At 38.4% G+C, this 18609-nt stretch overlaps 1 protein-coding gene across 1 annotated transcript in view; it reads right to left on the bottom strand.

The window, feature by feature from the left end:
• Positions 1-1810: 1810 nt before the first annotated feature.
• Positions 1811-18609, bottom strand: part of SLC27A6 (solute carrier family 27 member 6) — an 88207-nt gene continuing 71408 nt past the window's right edge. Inside the window, exons 6-11 of the mRNA XM_004696590.2 lie at positions 17127-17321; positions 11106-11196; positions 9360-9555; positions 8261-8358; positions 6031-6161; positions 1811-2369 (exon numbers count right to left, since the gene is read on the bottom strand). Of these exons, the coding sequence (XP_004696647.1) occupies positions 2193-2369; positions 6031-6161; positions 8261-8358; positions 9360-9555; positions 11106-11196; positions 17127-17321 (888 nt within the window). The 3' untranslated portion in view covers positions 1811-2192. The remainder of the gene's footprint in view (positions 2370-6030; positions 6162-8260; positions 8359-9359; positions 9556-11105; positions 11197-17126; positions 17322-18609) is intronic.

Here is an 18609-nt window from a genome sequence, read left to right on the forward strand (position 1 = left end):
CTTTTACCAAATTGATTACATTTTCTTTTTTAACTTCAACATCTGACCTATTTCTATGCAGTTCAAATTTTTTGTTAAATTTCTCCTTTTAAATGTGCTTTAACATTATGATGCTCATTTTCAAACGATAATAAACATGACCATCTTCTACTTCTCCTTCAACCCAAATAAACTCTTTATCATGGAGGATCCAAGGGTGAGGCGCACTTTCCTCCTGGTTGTACAGGGAACGAGGTCACTGGGCACATGAGCTCCTTGTTGGGTACGTCTACATGGTTTCCTTCTCAATCCAGACCCCAAACTCCCTTCTGCAGAAGACAGCTCACTGCACTAAGAGAGTCGTGCCCTGACCCTAGCTTTAAAGCACCATTTGAGCTTGGATAATTGACAAATAATCTGTTGTCAATTTGGAGACTTACGAGTAAAAGGGAAGAGCTTGGCCTGCCGATTGGGTCACAACTTGATGACCTTATCTGGAGGCGCTAAGGACATAAATAACTCGGTGGATACGGCACAGATGTTCAGCCCTTGCGAGACATTCTTGTTGACAAGCCACTTGGAGACAGGCTAATGGCAGCCAGAGCCTCGGAGCTTGGGAAGCCACGTGGAGACCCTTGCCTGTGCTGAGAGGCTTCCACCACCACTGGATTCACAAGACTTTCCAACCACTGGCCTATGGTCATCCGGCATTTGGCATCATTGCATGTGTTTCGTGGGTCCAAAGAGGAATTTATATATTGGTATTGGACATATGGGCTAATACCAGACTTATGGACTTGATCTGCATTGGACTGGATGTTTTCTCAATATTCAATTGCTCTTGAATATAAAGCTCTTATACACATATGAGTATCTATGAATTTGTTTCTCTAGTCTACCCAGACTAACACACTCTTCCAGCTTGGGAGAAACACAATTGTTGATATTACATTATTCTTATGAGTTTTCCATTCAGCTCTTCACTAACCAGGTCAAAATCCCAGCCCTTTCTGACTCTGCTCTTGGTATTGCTGCCAAGAACCTATACTAGTCCATTCTTTCCTTGTTTTATTAGAAGATTCTAACCTTCTGTTAGGTTTTATTGTCAATTTGATCTTATTATTTTCCAAATAATCATAAATACTTCAGTCTTACAAGTTCTTTTCTGCTTTATGGCTTCACAATTGATATTTAACCTATCATTTTAGATCATTTTAATGTGAATTAAAAAAAAGAGGATCTATGTATTTAACTTCCTTTGTTGTCAGACTGCACCGTATTAGCCAAAAGCAGAGACCAGGTTGATTCCCAGAATTCTAAGGGGATCCAAGCAAGTGCTTGCAGAAGGAAAACAGTCAGGTTTCTCCTCTGAGCTGTTTCAGAGTTCAGTCCTGACCCTCCAGGGCCATATACAAGAAGCAGTTTGTTTGACAATGGTGACAAGAAGAGAGTATCAGGTTTTTACAATGTGTCCAGGAGGCAGATACGGTAAGAAGGCAGGGTTTGCAATGATCATTAGGGAATTATCTCCACTAACATTTCTCCAGCGTTTGAGCACCACCTCCTGAAGCCTCATGTCTCCTTGTTTATCTGAATTGGGTTAATTCTTTTTGTTCCTGAGTTGGAACATCCCTGCTGATTAAGCTTAAAAGGACATTTTTTTCTATAAAGGAGAGAGTTGTTACATTTTGTATTTTTAACAAATTATATCTTAAATTGTTATATTTCTAGTATTGATTACCAGCAGGCTAGTTCTTCCACTTCCTTATATCACTTTGACTATAAGTTTACCAGTAAAATTAAGAGAGGAAAAAAACCTCAAGCACACAAAATAATTGAATATGTTTTTTATTTAATTATAGGACACATAAAAATCAAATATTTTAGTAAAACTCATTCATTCAAAACTAGAATCTTTCAATATTATGAAGTACATTTTTAGTATCTAAATTGTTAACTATTAAATATTTACTTTAAAATCTTTATAAAATTAAGGCAAGTGTTTAGTTATGTACTGAGTTCAAAAATGTGTTAAAAATCTATTAAAATTCATACCACTTAAAGCTATTAAATTTCTTAATAAAGAACCTTCTTTCAGATTAACATAACATTTGCTTAATTAATGTTCCTTTTCCTCATTTCATAATGAAAAAAATTACTTCCTCTCTCACTGCTTCTACTGAAGCATATGAAAATCCTATATGTACAATATTTTAAAGTTTTATCTCCCCTAACATAATTTGTTCATAAAGTTCTTTGGTCAATGGAACATAAGATTTTTTCAAGTTATCCAGAAAGTAAAGTGGATCAGAAATTTTCAGTGCGTTAAATCCTTCTTCTACCAGCCGAAACTTCTGTAGTTTAAAGGTGCCAGTTCTTTCCATTTTGTCCTAAAGAACAATCATGAGGAATCCAATAATTTAATATTATCGATGGTAGTTATAATACATTTATCAATATATTTAAATAATATATAAAATAATAATTTTATATATTTTATCACTTTAATATCTCATGAGCATACCTTCATTTACTAGGAACTTCTTTAATCGTAACAGAAAATGACCTCTAGAACATTTAACTATTCTGCTTGATTCATGTTTAGATTATCCATGAGCACTAAAAATGCTATTGATATAAAAAGGTTGGGAATGTCTTTCTAAAGGGTGTCAGGGAGATAGAGAATATATCTCTTTTTGAGATTCTAGGGAACTGAAAAGCAACCTTGCTGAGAGGCCCAAGCACATTTTTATGGGTATCTTGGGCATCTTTGCCCATATGTGTAAACAAACCCAAGGTTTAAGCTTCACAGAATTGGATGTGCCTTGGCAGCTAACTGCAAGGTCAGCACTTCAAAACCACCAGCTGCACTGTAGGAGACAGACAAAGGCTGTCTTCTCTCACGAAGAGGCAAACAACAGGCTCAGAAACTCACAAAGGCTGTCCTACCCTGTCTGTAGGATCACTGTAACAAAGAATTGACTTAATAGCAGTGATTTCTTGGAGTTTCTTTTAATTTGTGCTAAATAGATTTCTCAAAGTCATTGCTTTAGTCATATTGTCAGAAGTACTTTCTTTCCCCCTTTCATTGCCTATATCAGGTGATTTATTTCACGTTGTTTGTCAAGTTAATCTCTGACTGTTGTTCAGCATCACTCATGGTGGGAACTAAGTGAGCACAATGATGAACAAGAGCCACCATCTTGGCTCTTTTGAGGTGCTTAGCATTCCTAAAATATTTTCAAAATGTGCACAAGCCTGGTCAGTTATCTAAAGTAATGTTGTGTCAAAATATTTCTTCTGCTTAATGAAAGTGAACTTTCAATAAGTTACCCTAGGGGGAAATGTTTAAACTACAGTAGTCAATCAATCAATTTTCTACTCCATCAAAATATATTCCTTGGTGGGAGGTCAGCTGGGCATGTGAGGACAAAAAGCCAATATAAGGGATACTTGTGTTGGAATTGTTTGATATCTTGACTGTGGTGGTGAGTATGTGAACTTGTAGGGCTTGATCAAGGGCAACATCACTGAGAGGAATTACTGAAACCCAAATGAAGGCTGAGCATGATAGTGGGAAGAGAGGAAAGTAAAAGAAAATAGAGGAAAGAACTAGGAGGCAAAGGGCATTTATAGAGGTCGAATTACAGGCATGTACATATGTAAATATATTTATATATGATGATGGGGAAATAGATCTATGTGCATATATTTATAGGTTTAGTATTAAGGTAGCAGATGGACATTGGGCCTGCACTCAAGTACTTACTCAAAGCAAGAACACTTTGTTCCATTAAACTGGCATTCCATGATGCTCACCTTCCCGACATGATCACTGAAGATAAATGGGTGCATAAGAAATGTGGTGAAGAAAGCTGATGGTGCCCAGCTATCAAAAGATATAACATCTGGGGTCTTAAAGGCTTGAAGATAATCAAGCAGCCATCTAGCTGAGAAGCAACAAAGACCACATGGAAGAAACACATCAACCTGTGTGATCATGAGGTGTCTATGGGATCAGGTATCAGGCATCAAAGAACAAAAAATCATATCATTGTAAATGAGGGAGCATGCAGAGTGGGGACCCAAAGCCCAACTGTAGGCAACTGGACATCCCCTTACAGAAGGGTTGCGGGGAGGAGACAAGCCAGTCAGGGTGCAGGGTAGCAACAATGAAACAACTTTCCTGTAGTTCTTAAATGCTTCCTTTCTCCTACCCCACCACTATCATGAACCCAATTCTACCTTACAAATCCGGCTAGACCAGAGGATGCACATTGGTACAGATAGGAACTGGAAATACAGGGAATCCAGGACAGATGATCCCTTCAGGACCAGTGGTGAGAGTGGCGATACTGGGGGAGGGGTGGTGGTGGAGGGAGGGTGGGCTGGAAAGGGGGAATTGTTAACAAGGATCTGCATATAACCCCCTTCCTGGAGGACCGACAACAGGAAAGTGGGTTAAGGGAGACGTCAGATTGTGTAAGACATGACAAAATAATAATAATTTATATATTATCAAAAGTTCATGATGGAGTGGGTGTGGGGAGGGAGGAGAAAAATGAGAAGCTGATAGCAAGGGCTCAGTAGAAATAAAATGTTTTGAGAATGATGGAAACAAATGTACAAATGTGGTTGACACCTGGATGTATGTATAGATTGTGATAAGAGTTGTATGAGCCTCCAATAAAATGATTTTAAAAATAAATAAATAAATTAAAAAATTTTTTAAAGGTATCAAAAGTATATAGAACTTATACTCAGACACACACACACACAGAGATGAGTGCAAGTAAAACTGGGGATATGGGTTGACTGTATCAATGAATCAGTATCAATATCCTAACTGTGAAAATGAAGCTTTGTAAAATGTTACCCTTGGGGGAAACTGGGTAAATTATACATAGGATGAATCTGTATTGTTTCTTACAATCACATGTAAATCAGCAGTTATCTCAATAAAATTCTCATTAAAATATATTACTTCTGCTTTCATTCACTTACCTCTATTATGTCAGATGTTTGCTATAAGAATAATCTGAGACAATGCATGTAAAAGCTCTTACACTATTATGCAAGTGAAATGTGTTTCTGGTTGTGTAGCCTGTGGGCCATTCACGGATTTGCACATGAAGACGACTCAGTAATTCTCTACAAATGAGTGTGAAGCCTTCTATTGCTCTTTTAGGCATCTCAACTCACTACCATGGCGTCAATTCTGACTTAAAGCGATCTGCTGGGACAGAGAAGTGCTAGTCTGAGTTTTGGAGACACTACTCTTTAAAGGAGTGGAAAATCTCATCTGTCTCCCATGGAACAGCTAGTTGTTTTGAACTGCTGATAAACACATGACCTACTACACCACCCAGGCTCCTTTGGAAGTATTGAATAGCAATATAATATACTACCCCCACCAAAAAGAAACCCTGGCGTTGGATGTTGTTAACAGAGCATGAGTACTAGTTTTGAAAAATGATATTGGCAGTACAGGATTAAATAAATGAATGGCTGACTAAATAGACAGGAATGTTAGTTCAGTAGCTGAGTACATTTGTATTCTAAGAGGAGAGACCCTCATTCCCAGGGGAGAAGCGAGTGCAAACTGAAAGCAGGATAGCCTAGCGCCAACTGCATGTAGGTTGTGCACATAACTTGAGATGCTTGCTGTATACTTGTGGTGGCACCTAATTTTAGGCACAGCTCATCAATATCATAAGACAGTTCACGTAAGAAGTGCTGTGGCTGGCCACCATCACTGAAACCATCGTGTGCTAGGAGATCTGCCTCAAGAGGAAGAGGGCGATTCTATTATTAGGCCTCAGACAAAGATGTCCTTGCATCTCATCTTACCCTCTTCTATAATAATGCTTCAATATGGAATAAATTAGCATCAACTCTGCATCCCATTGCTTTTTCATTACTAGTCTTGGAATTTTCCAGTCTGAATGAAATGCACACATTATCTGAAGGGTGTCCCAATGCTTTGTAATTCAATCATCTCCTGGTGTCCTGGCCTTACCTTTGACACATAAATTCAAAGAGTTAAATTACCTGAATTCTTAAAAACCGTGGGCAGGCATAACCTGGTAGAAATGCTACAACGTGAGCATAAACTTTTTCCAAGTCTAATGACCTATTTGGTTTTAAAATAATTGAAGCCATTCCTGCTCTTCCTTCATAATCTGAAAAAAAAAGTTTAAAATAGTGTCAATTTTGATGAATACTGGATTGTTACATTTAAAAATGTGTCTGGTTACACACTAATTGTCACTCATACCAACATCAAGTCCACTGCAATTAATTTGATTCTGACGCCTGGTGACCATATATAGGTTTCTAAAACTATAATTTTTTACAGGAGCAGACAGTTTATCTTTCTCTCATGAAGCAGCTGGTGTTTGAACCATCAACCTTTTTGTTAGCAACCCACAGTCTAACTCATGGGCTCCTTAATCACCACAAATACAGACATTAACTCGATCAAAGCAACAGCAACCCAGTATAATACACCCACATGTCTGTGTCCTTCCCTGAAACTATTATATGAAACCAGAAGCACGCCCACTGTCATTCAGTTGGTTTGGGTTCACAGCTCTCTTAGGTGTTGCAGAATGGGGCTGCTACACAGGGTTTTCTTGGGTATTGATTTTTATGGAAACAGATCGCAGACTGCTGCAGCGTGGGTTCAGACTCTCTCTCTTTAGGTTCATAAGCAAAAAGTCAAACTCACTGCCATATAGTCAGTGTTGACTCATCGTGGGCTTACAGGACAGGGTAGAATTACCCTGTGTGTTTCCCGGACTCTAACTCTTCCTAGGAGTAGAAAGCTTCACGTGTCTCACAAGGAGCAGCTGGTGTTTTAGAACTGATAACCTTTTGGTTAGTAGCCCAACTCATAGCCCACTGTGCCAATCGAGTTCCTAAGTTAGTCAAAGATAAATCATGTAAACCATCCAAGGCCTAGCATGCATATCATCATACTCCCTCGAAATTTAGTAACAGAGAAGACTTGGGATTGCTTATTCTATAGAAATGAAATAAATGTGAGAGAAAATATTACAAACGACCTATAATTTGTATCCTACCACCACAAATAAAGAACATTAAGACAATATTTATTTAAAGATAACTAAATTCCAACAAAAGAGCCCTGCTGGCATGGTGATTAAATTCTCAGCTCTTAACTGCAAGGTTGGTGGTTCAAACACAGCAGCCGCTCACGAGGCAGAAAGATGCACCAGTCTGCTTGCCTGAGGAGTACAGTCTTCACATGGCCGTGGAGCAGTTTTCTCTGTCCTGCAGGGTCTCTATGAGCTGGAACCGACCTGACAGCTACCAGGTTGGTGTGCGCACACAGGCGTATTCTAGCGTAAATAGGCATTTTAAGCATTACTTTCAAGAAATATGTTTTTAATTTATGAACATGGCAACTGGTGTTTCCGTAACTAATTTCACAGATTACCTCCCCCTTATCCTGTAACCAAGGACTCTTTCCAATGGGTCAGACCTCATGTGCTTCTAAAAAATTGTAACACCCAGTGATTGTTTGTTGAAAGAGAATTCCCCTATCTCCACCCTCCTAGACACACCCCCGCCACCCATCCCCACCCCACCCCACTCCCCGGATGTCTTCTGGACAATATCATTTGTATAAAATGGTAGTGAAAGGGAACATCTGTCTTGTGACTTTACAGTGGTCACTCCAGCATTCCACTTTCACTATCATGAACGAATCTTCACAAGCATAGTTATAAAGACAAATGTGCCCAAACAGATTAGAAATAATCTTTTAAAATAGTTCAATGGTGAAACATCTGGAAAAACTCACTGACCTTGACTCAAATCTGACTCTTGGGTCTTGGAACAAAGACCTACTTTAAGTACGTTAGTGCGATTAGACATTTAAACTATAACATGTTCTTGTTTAGTGGGATGTATAAACACCAGTTATAAAGAGTGGGGGGGGGGGAGAGAAAGACTATAGAAAACGTGTGAAACTATTTAAAGCTATGAGCATTGACCTGAATTTTTAAGATTTACTAAAAAATAAAAAACAAAAACAAATCACATTAAAAATCTGGTTTTTTACTTTTTTCTTGATGTGCAAGCTTGGTAACTAGTATTTCCTGCAAAAACGAAGGCTAAGATGTTGGTTTTCTTATTGATTGGTTTATCTTAATACTTAAATTAAAATGTTCTGTCAGTAAGACAGAGACAATATTAAAGAATGGTGGCATATTGTACTCTGAAAACCCTTTCAAAAACTGAAATATATTCATACCTGGCACCGCCACACCATACACATTTGCTTCCTGTATGAAATCCAACATTCCAATAACATCTCCCACCTCTGTGGTTGCAACATTTTCTCCTTTCCATCTAAATCAGAGCAAATTCCAGTTACTGAGCTGTATTTGAGGAGGCAGGGACCCCATTTTACTTTTAGTCTTTGCCTTTGGCTCTGTGCAAGGACCTAGTGACCAAAGATACTGAGTGTTTTCAAAATAAAGGGCATTTCAAAGAAGTGAATGGTTGGTAATTGAACAAAGTCAGGGTCTGGTTCTAGTTAAAATTACTTTTTCCATGTTTAGCTGATGTAGATTGCCCATTATAAAATGCCATGAAATAAGGCTAATCCCCCATTATGTAGTAATGGAAAAATGTAAATGCAAAGCATTATTTATTTCTAAAGACAGGGATATAAAAATTGAAAAGTGAAACTATAGTTCCATTTCAGTATATTGATTCCTTCTAAATTCTAAAATTAATTAGCTCGGCTTCTCTAGTACATAGGAATTAATATTTTACTTTAAGTAAAGTACTTTTCTACATCGTGAGTTTATAAGAGAATATCAGAAGGTAAGGAGCGAGGAAGTACTCAGATAATTCATTAATTCACTCAAATGTTTTCCGAATTTGGCTGCTCAATTCCAACTGTATGCCCCTAACTAGTCTATAGAACTTTACTAGTAAAGCAGAATAAATGAACAAACATAAAATATTTTGGGGGAATTAAAAAAAGGAAACTCTGCTATTTCAATTATTATGTTTTTACCAGTAAGTAGTTCAAGAATTACACCACATTTGATCAAATTGAGTTTTCTGTTTGAATCCTTCTATTATATCCACCCACCTATTATAGATTCTTTCAAACTAGTTCACTGGTTTGGACCAAAGTGATTTCCTACAATGGTTATAAAAATTTGATTTGTGATTCAATCTAGACACACATGGTGGACAGATTTTTGAATGGGGGAGAGGCTGTGCAGGTAAAATGCCTGGAGGTAAAAGAGCATGTGGGCTGCAGCATTCCCATAGAGCCTTGCATGGAGCATGGCTCCCGGTCATAGAATAGGCAGTGCATTTGTGATATTTCATACCTGAAAGTGTCCCCAGTCCGATCCCAAAAGTAAAGGAAATCTTGATCTTCCACCATTAAGTCTCCCGTGTTAAAATAAACATCGCCCTTTTTAAAAACATCACAAAGCAACTTCTTTTCTGTGTACTTCTTATTCCCAGCATAACCAAAGAATGGACTCTTTGCACTCACTTGAGCAATTAGGAGTCCAGGTTCTCCTGTGAGAGACAAAGAAGGGCATTTTTCCAACCATCTGATTTAGGTTGTTGCATTGCACAGTCTTCTAACTCAATTATATCTGGCTAACAAAACCAGTGCTGCATAGCTTATGTTGCCCTGAATTTTAATACACTTGACCTCACTTACTCAGGTGACAGTGCACCTCTTCACAGCTTGCCACACCACAGATTATTTCTCAAACCAAAGGGGAATTGACTATAAAAAAAAAGATGTATTACATTTTTTTTACATACTAGGTGGATAAATAAATAGCTATTTTTTGTTTTGGGGTTGTGTAGGGATCCATCCTAATCATCATGACAACTCTATAGAAAGCATCATAATAGTAATTTTAAGAAAATGATGGTGGTTGTCATACTTGTTGGGCACATACCAAATGTCAAATGCCATGTGCCCTTTGCAACTATCTTGTTTATTCTTCACAGAAAAGTTTTAAAATTTATAATCCCTATTTCATAGGGAAGTATTAGGGTGAAGTTGCTCCATCCCAACAGATAGAAAGAAATGAGTCTCTAAAACCCACAGTCAAGTCTCTATGATTTTTTTCAAAAAAGGTTTTTATAGAATATTATTTCTGGTTCCATCAAAATATTGTTATTTAAGAAAATGTTTTTTTCCCTTTGCGATGTTATTCTGGAAATCCTCAGTTAGAGGATTTGACCCCCAAAATCAGCAGCCCTTATTAGTTTTATTTATAGGTAGACACATCTACTGAAATAATTTTCCAGCCAGGCATCTCAAAAGTCATAGACTTTGTCTCGTAATCTTCACAGTAGGCTTGCCTTGTTGTAGAGACACAATAGCCACTTGGGGTGGGTTCCAGCAAACTGTCAAGTGATACGTCATCCTAACCCTCTAGTCAAGTCTCACTGCTCCCCTCCTCTTGACATTGGGGCTTCCAAGGGCACAGCTGCCACTGACAGCCAAGGCCCTGTCATCACTCACATCATTGTTATTCTTGTCACCTTTATTACTACAAGTACTCATTCTCTGCGTGGATATTTCTACTGGTCACTTCTTATTTTCCAGGAACTATTCTAGGAGCTTTATATATGTCCAGTCTAACCCTCAGGGCAAATCTTTAAGTTAGGGCTTATCTTAGCTTCATCTGACAGGTGACAAGACTGAGGCAGAAAAGTCATTTGCCCAATGTCCTTAATGCTACCAAGTATGGCAGCTAGAACTTTACCAGTTCCGCCTGACTTACAAGCGTCACCTCCATTTCATGTTGTGTTCATTTACATCCCCAGGAGCGACAGGTGTTAAGGGTTGGTCACTTATTGGTGCTCTCATATTTTTCTTAAGGTACCACTTTTAGTTTGCAAAGGTCACTTCACATTTTACTAATTTACCACCTAAGTGACCCACTTGAAGCTCATAAAATCTAATTGTTAAACATTCCCATCTTCAGTACAATGCTAAACAAGTCAAATTACACAGTAGACATAACCACCCATTTTCCCTAGATTTTGTAGTAGTTAAAAATGTGTTTTGCTTGAGGAAACATCTTCAAATACAAGAATCTTACCTTTTTTCACACTACTGCACCAACCCTGCTCATTTCTAATGGGTGTGTCTTTCTGAAAATCATATTTTATCAAGTCAAAAGAGAAAAAAAGCTGCAAAAAAATGAAACAAAAATGATCATTTAGTTATTTATGTAATGGTATCTACTGATGGTAGAATCTGTCCTGTCAATTAAAAAAATAGGATGTAGATTTAATAAAGCAAGTAACTTTATGAAAAATTACATACATGAAAATCAAAATGGAAAGTATTTTCATTGGCTTATGTTGTCCTTCACCTTAGCAAAGCATTAATAATTTTAATTATGAATGAATGATATCAATGCACCCAAACAATTCACGTATGTAACTGCATACTAGATCACTTTCAGGCCATACTTTATTTGGCGCAGCGATTAAAACCCAAACCCAAATCCACTGCTGTTTAGTTGATGCTGATTGATATTGACATGGATCCCCGCCCTTGCCATGTAGTGTTAACTATGAATTACAACTATCACAAACTTCGTTTTAGACAAGCTGTCAGAAGGAACCAGTCACGCAGGGTAAGGTAAACGGTCAGTGAGAAAGGGGAATCCCTTCAATAAGATGAACTGACGCACGGCTGCAACCAGGACCTCAAACACACCAGTGGTTGTGAGGATGCTCCAGGACATGCAGTGTTTGGTTCTGCGGTTCAGAGCCATTGTGGATTACGGCCAACTCCATGGCCCGTAACAACAACACACTATTAACTATTGAGCAATCTTCCCTAAACCTTCCCTAAAATCACAATGAAAAATGGAGAAACAATGGCAAAATGAGAGCCACGAAAGAGGCAGCAAAAGAGAAATATTTATTCTGGGCACGAATATGGCTTATTAATACGTAAAATTGCATCCCATTGGTCTTTGTAAATATATGGCCCACTTTCCAATGGCTAGTCATAACCAGGTATAACTAGAATCACAATCTATCTTAAGAACTAAAGTACAAATGAGAACAATGTTTATCAATTGAGCCCCTTACAGGGGATCTCAGCCTTCATGGCCCCGAAGCCAGAAAAACTCGGAGATGACCTGCTACCACTGCTGATTTCTCTAAAGGGTTTACAATAGAGAGTCCTGAATGGAGGGGGAGAAAATGTGAAATAAAACTTAAAATCAGCAAAGAGACCAGGTTTTCAGGTCTGGCAGAGACTGAGAACGCCCAAGACTTAGTCACCCTTCAGGCCTGAAAATTACTTCCACCCGTGCGTCAATGCTCAGCCAAACAACAGACTGGCCAATAGAACACTAACACCAGGGAGGTAGGCAGTCCTTAGAACAATCAACCATACAAAATCAAAAGGGCAGCATTTGCCCTGGGATAAACCTCAGAGGGCAAGAATGGACAGGCTAGAAGGGCAAACGGGAACAGTAAATTCACGAAAGAAGTGGGAAGAATGCTGTTACATCGTAGGGGTTCTAATCAGTGTTGCCGAACAAAAGTGTACCATTGAAAAACCAGTGTGCTCTGTAAAGCTTAATGCAGATAGCAGTAAAAACACTGAAAACAATAACAACAAAAACACCATATATATTGTTATCTTGGACACAAACATGCGTTATTAACGTGTAATCTTCCATCTATTGGTCTTTGTCTATAACTGGCGTGACGGGAGATTGGTCGCCTTCCAAATGGCTCGTGGGAAAGCATCCCAGAAGTTCTGAAACCGCATTTGCCATCCTGACCAAACAAGGAGAGCTCTGTTCCTTATCTACTTACTCCCTTCGCTCCTGTTTTAACACGTTTTACTGATTGAAAATGGGCCCAACCACTGGTAACATCAGCTCTCATGCTTGCTTCTTCTGATTAATTTGAAACTATGCATGTGGGCGAGCTTCTCTCCAGACCACAGCCCCAGAGTCTGTTCCCAGATACAGTACCTCTACGTGATGCTTATCAACGGGAAAGAAGTATTGGGTTTTATATTTTATTGCATTTGTGTTATTCCTGAAGCCTATCTAGTTCCCTACTAATGCTTATAATTTGTTTAAGTTCTTTAATGGGGTGTTTGTTCCTCTCTGTAATAGCTGTTCCCCTTGGAGCTAAGCATGTTTACTTTTACTCCTTTCATTGATTCATATCTTCCCTGAATCTTTCTTCCCTTTAAGTTCTTATTGTTAAAAAGAATGTTGTTGCAATTTTAAAAGCCTGGGGGACAGTGTTTACCTTTCTTGGGGGTATTGTGGAATCTTTCCTATTTTAATGTATCTTCATATATTTAATTTCTCATTATTTTTCAAGCTGTAGTCCCTTGTAAGTTCTCTTGTGGGATGACTTGTGTGCCTTAGCAAGATGGATTGAAGTTCCAATGCCCCAGTACTGTGAATGGAATTGTATTTGGAAACAGAGTCTTTGCAGCTGTAATTCAGTTCAGATGAGGTTAGACTGTCAGGGGAAGCCCTCAGGCACTGTGACAGGAGTTGGTAAAAGACAGGGACAAGACACAGGGACCTGCCCACCTCCAGGCATGCCACGTGAAAGTGGAGGCAGGAATTGGAGTGAGGCATGGGGATGGCAAGGGACACCAGAAGCTGGGAGAAAAGCCGAGAGCGGATTCTCCGAGTCTCCACGAGGAGTCAGTCTGGTTGATAGCAGGATTTTGCTGATCACCTAGCCTCCAGCACTGTGACAAAATAAATTTCTATTGTTGTAAGCCATTCCGTTTGTTGTAATTTGTTATGGTAACCCTAGGACACTAATACACTTCCAAATTATTATCTCTAGATGAAGATTGTAAATAAAAGAGAAAGCAGTCCCCAACTTCTACTTCGGTTTGTGTTCTCAAATACATTGTCACTCATTTCAATACAGTGTTAACTTGCGGTACACAGGAGGTACCTGTCCTTTGTATGGCTGTTAGGTGCTGACCCCTAGCAGTTCTGACTCATAGCAACTCTCTCTCTATAACCAGACAAAAACTGCCTGGTCTTGTGCCGTCCTCATTATCATTGTTGCAGCCACTGTCAATCCATCTTGCTGAGGGGTTTCCTCTCATTGACCTTCACTTTGCCACGCATCATGTCCTTCGTCTGGGACCGATTCCCCCTGATAACATGACCAATGTGCGTGAGACGACGTCTTCCCATCCTTGCTTCTAAGGAGTGTTCCCTTTATGAATTTAAATTCATAGTTAATATTAAATTCAAATAAAGCATACAGGAAGGATCTTTAAGATCCAGGAATTCTCAGGTTTCTTGTCATTTGTGCCGTTCATTCTCTTTTGAGAGGCTGAGCTAGTAAGTGGAAGTCTTCATGAGGTATATATATATTTTTTTGGGGGGAGAAACACTTATCAAAGCCCCTCATCGACTGATGAAGGAAGGTTCTTGGCTAACATATTTAAACTACCTGCTATGTAATGAAGCACCATGCCAATGGAATCACAGCAGGAAAGCTAACATCTTTATAGGATTGGAATCATTTATTTGTTTGTTTGTTTGTTTCTTTTCTAAACTTAAAAAAAAGGTGTGTTGGTCATAAGTTTTTCAATTAAATCGGAACAATCATAACTTCTTGCATTATTAGCAGTGTTTGTGGTCTGACAGGGAACTTGAAATGTTCGAATCATAAAGCAAGTCAAGCCTTTAATATAAAATATAAATTTTCCTCACAGCACTGTTGGATAATTACTTAGGAATGACTCATCTTCACTAGAAAGGCTTAATCTGAATACTAAATTTGTCATGGAAACAGTGCAATAAATTGAGAAAATTACCTGCAAGAAATGTAAAACTCAGTAATATCACCACTTACATCGTCAAATACTTTTGCTCAGAATTTGCAGGTGCATTTCTGGGATGAAAACTAGACCCTCAAAATCCTAAATATTATAAAAATAGCTCACCTCTGTAAGTTCGTAAGAGTAGAGCAGTCTACACTAGATTTGAATAAGTCGCCTCACTAAGAAAGCAGTTACACGGTGAAAACACATGGCAATGACTTCCAGCTGCTGCAGGAAAGACTTAGCACAGACTAGAAAACCAGATACATTTCTCTTCTGTTGCTTCCAGACAGTCTTTGATGTACATCATTTACTTTACACAAACCTTTTTTTTTAATAAAGCTGTTAAAGAAGCTGGGAATGTAAGTAACTTAGAATCACAAAGATTTGCACTATGGGATTCTTATCGATATTTTAAAAAGCAATTCTACGAATGGAAGTTATTAGTATCTCCTTGGGAGCATGCTCTAGAAACTTCCATTGTAGTGCCATTCTCCTTTCAGGGTCCACATTAGGCCACAGATAAAACATAGCTAACACAGAGAGAAATGATTGGCCGATGAAGACTTTCTCTAAATATGTATATCTATGCCTGGCATCGGGTGTCCTGATGGCATAGTGGTTATGGCTTGGGCTGCGATCTGCATGGTCGGGGGTTTGAAACCTCCAGCAGGTCTGCAGGAGAAAGACAGGGCTTCTTAACTTGTGTAAACAGGTACAGTCTCGGCAGTTGCTGTGAGTCAGCTTTGACTCGATGGCAGCGAGTTGATTCTTCAGCCTGTCTAATATCTGTCCTTGCAATTTTCATATCTTGGATGAGTTATGAGAATTTAGATGTTGTTGTTTCTATTCCCTGTAAGATTGGGATTATTTGCTCTTCAAATATTTGGCAAATTATGGAGGAAACTCTGGAATTGAAGGAAGATATTTAACTATTGATTCATTTTAGTGTGATAAAGAATTCTTGAATCAGATACAATAATTCTTAGTGTAAGTACAGAAACCATGTATCAATTTGACTACCGTGTATTTTTTGAGGAACTTACCCATTCTAAATTTATAAACTTATGGCTATGAAATTATCCAGCATATTTGTTAATGATTGCTTAATGTGTAAAGCATCTATATCATTCCCAGTATCAGTTATTTGCACCATTTCTCGCCCTATCAACCAATATCAATTTTTAAATGAAAATTATCACACTTTATCTTTTTGACCCTCATTACTAAATCTTCTTTTCAATTTAATTAATGTTAGTTCTTCATGATTCCCTTCGATTTATTTTCATTGGACTTATTTATTTACTTAAAAAAATTAATTTCCAGGGATGGATGCTTCGCTCACTCATTTTCAGCTGTCTTGGCTAAATCCACACGCTCTGAAGTGTAGTAGTTACTTTCTGACTTAGTTTGGAATGTTCTCTAATTTCTGTTCTATGATTATGAGACTTTGGAACTATTAACTTTCAAGTACAAAGGAGGTAGTCTAACTGTCATTTTCTTATTTCTTCCTTAATTGAATTGTTGAGAGAAAAACAATTCATAGGTATTAAATCTTTTGATTGTTTAAGAATTCCTCAAGTGGCCCAGTGAATTTTTAAAATATTATATATGAGCTTGAAATGACTATGTTTTCCTTAGCTTAGATACAGTGTATTATATAGGTCCATTACATAAAGTGGTTTTCTTACTATATTATTCATTCTATATCAGTCAGGGATATTTTTTTTAACAGTTTGATTCATCAAATACTGAAGGAACCATTATTGTGTTTTGTGCTATTGTGTTTTGAATTTGCTTATTCTCCCAGGAGATTTATTGATTTTTCTTTATAAATTTTTGAAAAATATTTTTGTTGAGTATAAATTCTAATTTGACTCCCACCCGCCCCCCCTCTAAGCAGCTTAAAGAAGACTTGACCACTCTTTTTATCTTCCATTTTTGCTGTTGGAAGATCAACTGCGAGCCTTTAGAACAGAATTGGTTACTTTTCAGATTCCAATAGCTTGTTGTTGTTGTTACACGCCTCTGTGTTGCTTCAAACCCACCGAACAGAACACTGCCAGTCCTGGACCGTCCTCACAATGGCTCCTGTGCCTGAGGCCACTGCTGTAACCGCTGTGTCCATCCATCTCATCCTGTCTTTCCCTTTCCCTCGTCCTTCCACCGTACCAAGCACGATGTCCTTCTCCGGGGACTGGATGCTCTGCCAGTATGTCCAAAGTGTGTAAGATCATGCTGCATTTCTTTTCCAAAGTAAAATAACTGTACTTACTTTGTAAAACCAATTTGTTCTCCCAACCGATCCGATTTTCCCAGTGTGGTTCATGAAACAAATGTTTCCTTCAGTTGCTCCATAAAATTCACACATCTTTATATTTCCAAATCTGTCCAAAAATTCTCTCCATACATCACTCCGCAAACCATTTCCAATGGCTATACGCACCCTGTGGTCCTTGTCATCGTCTCTCTGTTAGGAGGAAACAGTTCATTTGCAATTGATCACATTCAATTCTAGATACTCTTGCTATTGTTATTACTACTGCTATTACTATCCAAATGGGAAATACCTAGAAATAATTTGCATATATATAATAACTCAAGGAGAGTAAACAAGAAGGAAAAAAATCAAGGAAGACAGCTATAGAACTGGGTTTACTAACATAAGCAAGTCTGGACCAGAGTTATAGAGCTTTTTTTGTTTGTTTGTTTATTTGTTGTTTAATATCCAAATATCCATGAAAAACTCTTCCTAAATTTTAGAATAGGCTATTTTTTATTTATTTTTTAGTGGTAGAGGGGCCATGTAGAGATCTGGTGAGGAACACATCATACTTTAGGAAGAAGCATTATTTTAAAACTTTATAGAGACTTGGTTTTGTACATCCAGCTCTAATAATAAATGCAGGTCATATGACAATCATATGTATCTATGTTAGAATGTGATCACTGCCACGTTTTTATTTCTAGTTCATATTTTAGAGTAAAAATCAAATTAAAAACAAAACCAAAACCAAACCAGTTGCTATCAAGTTAATTCAACCCAGGTCTACCCCACGGGTCTCAGAATCGGGCAGATCTTCAGGGGCTTCAATGGTGGCTTGTTTGGAAAGGGATCACCAGGACTTTCTTCCAAGTTGCCTTTGGGTGAATTCAGACCACCCACTCTTCTGGCTAGCAGTGAGGGTGGACATTGTTTGCACCACCCAGGGATTCCAAGGGAAATGTTACTATGCCTTACTCTATTTTCAAAACACATGTGCTAATTACCCGAGTTACACTTTACCCTCAAATTAAACTATGTTACCAGTGTAGTCATGACGAATTCATGACTCCCGATAGTCTATCTACATACTCATTAAGAAGCACACCAGCCTGTGTGATCACAAGGGGTTGAAGGGACCAGGTATCAAGCACCAAAGAATAAAAAAATCTTATCGTCGTGAATGAGGGGGAGTGCGGGATGGGGACCCAATACCATCTGTAGACAACTGGACATCACTTGCAGAGGGGTAGTGGGGAGGAGACAAGTCACTCAGGGTGCAGTGTAGCATCAATGAAACACACAACTTTCCTCTAGTTCTTAAACGCTTCCCGCCCCCACCCATCCGCCCCCTCCCCACTACCATGGTCCCAATTCTACCTTACAAACCTGATTAGACCAGAGAATGTACAGTGGTGCAAATAGGAACTGGAAACACAGGGAATCCAGGACAGATGAACCCCTCAGGACTAGTGGTGAGAGTAGTGATACCGGG

The sequence above is a fragment of the Echinops telfairi genome, unplaced genomic scaffold (assembly GCF_000313985.2).
Source record: "Echinops telfairi isolate 266 unplaced genomic scaffold, ASM31398v2 ScPeMD7_7469;HRSCAF=8507_1, whole genome shotgun sequence".
NCBI classification, from domain to species: domain Eukaryota; kingdom Metazoa; phylum Chordata; class Mammalia; order Afrosoricida; family Tenrecidae; genus Echinops; species Echinops telfairi.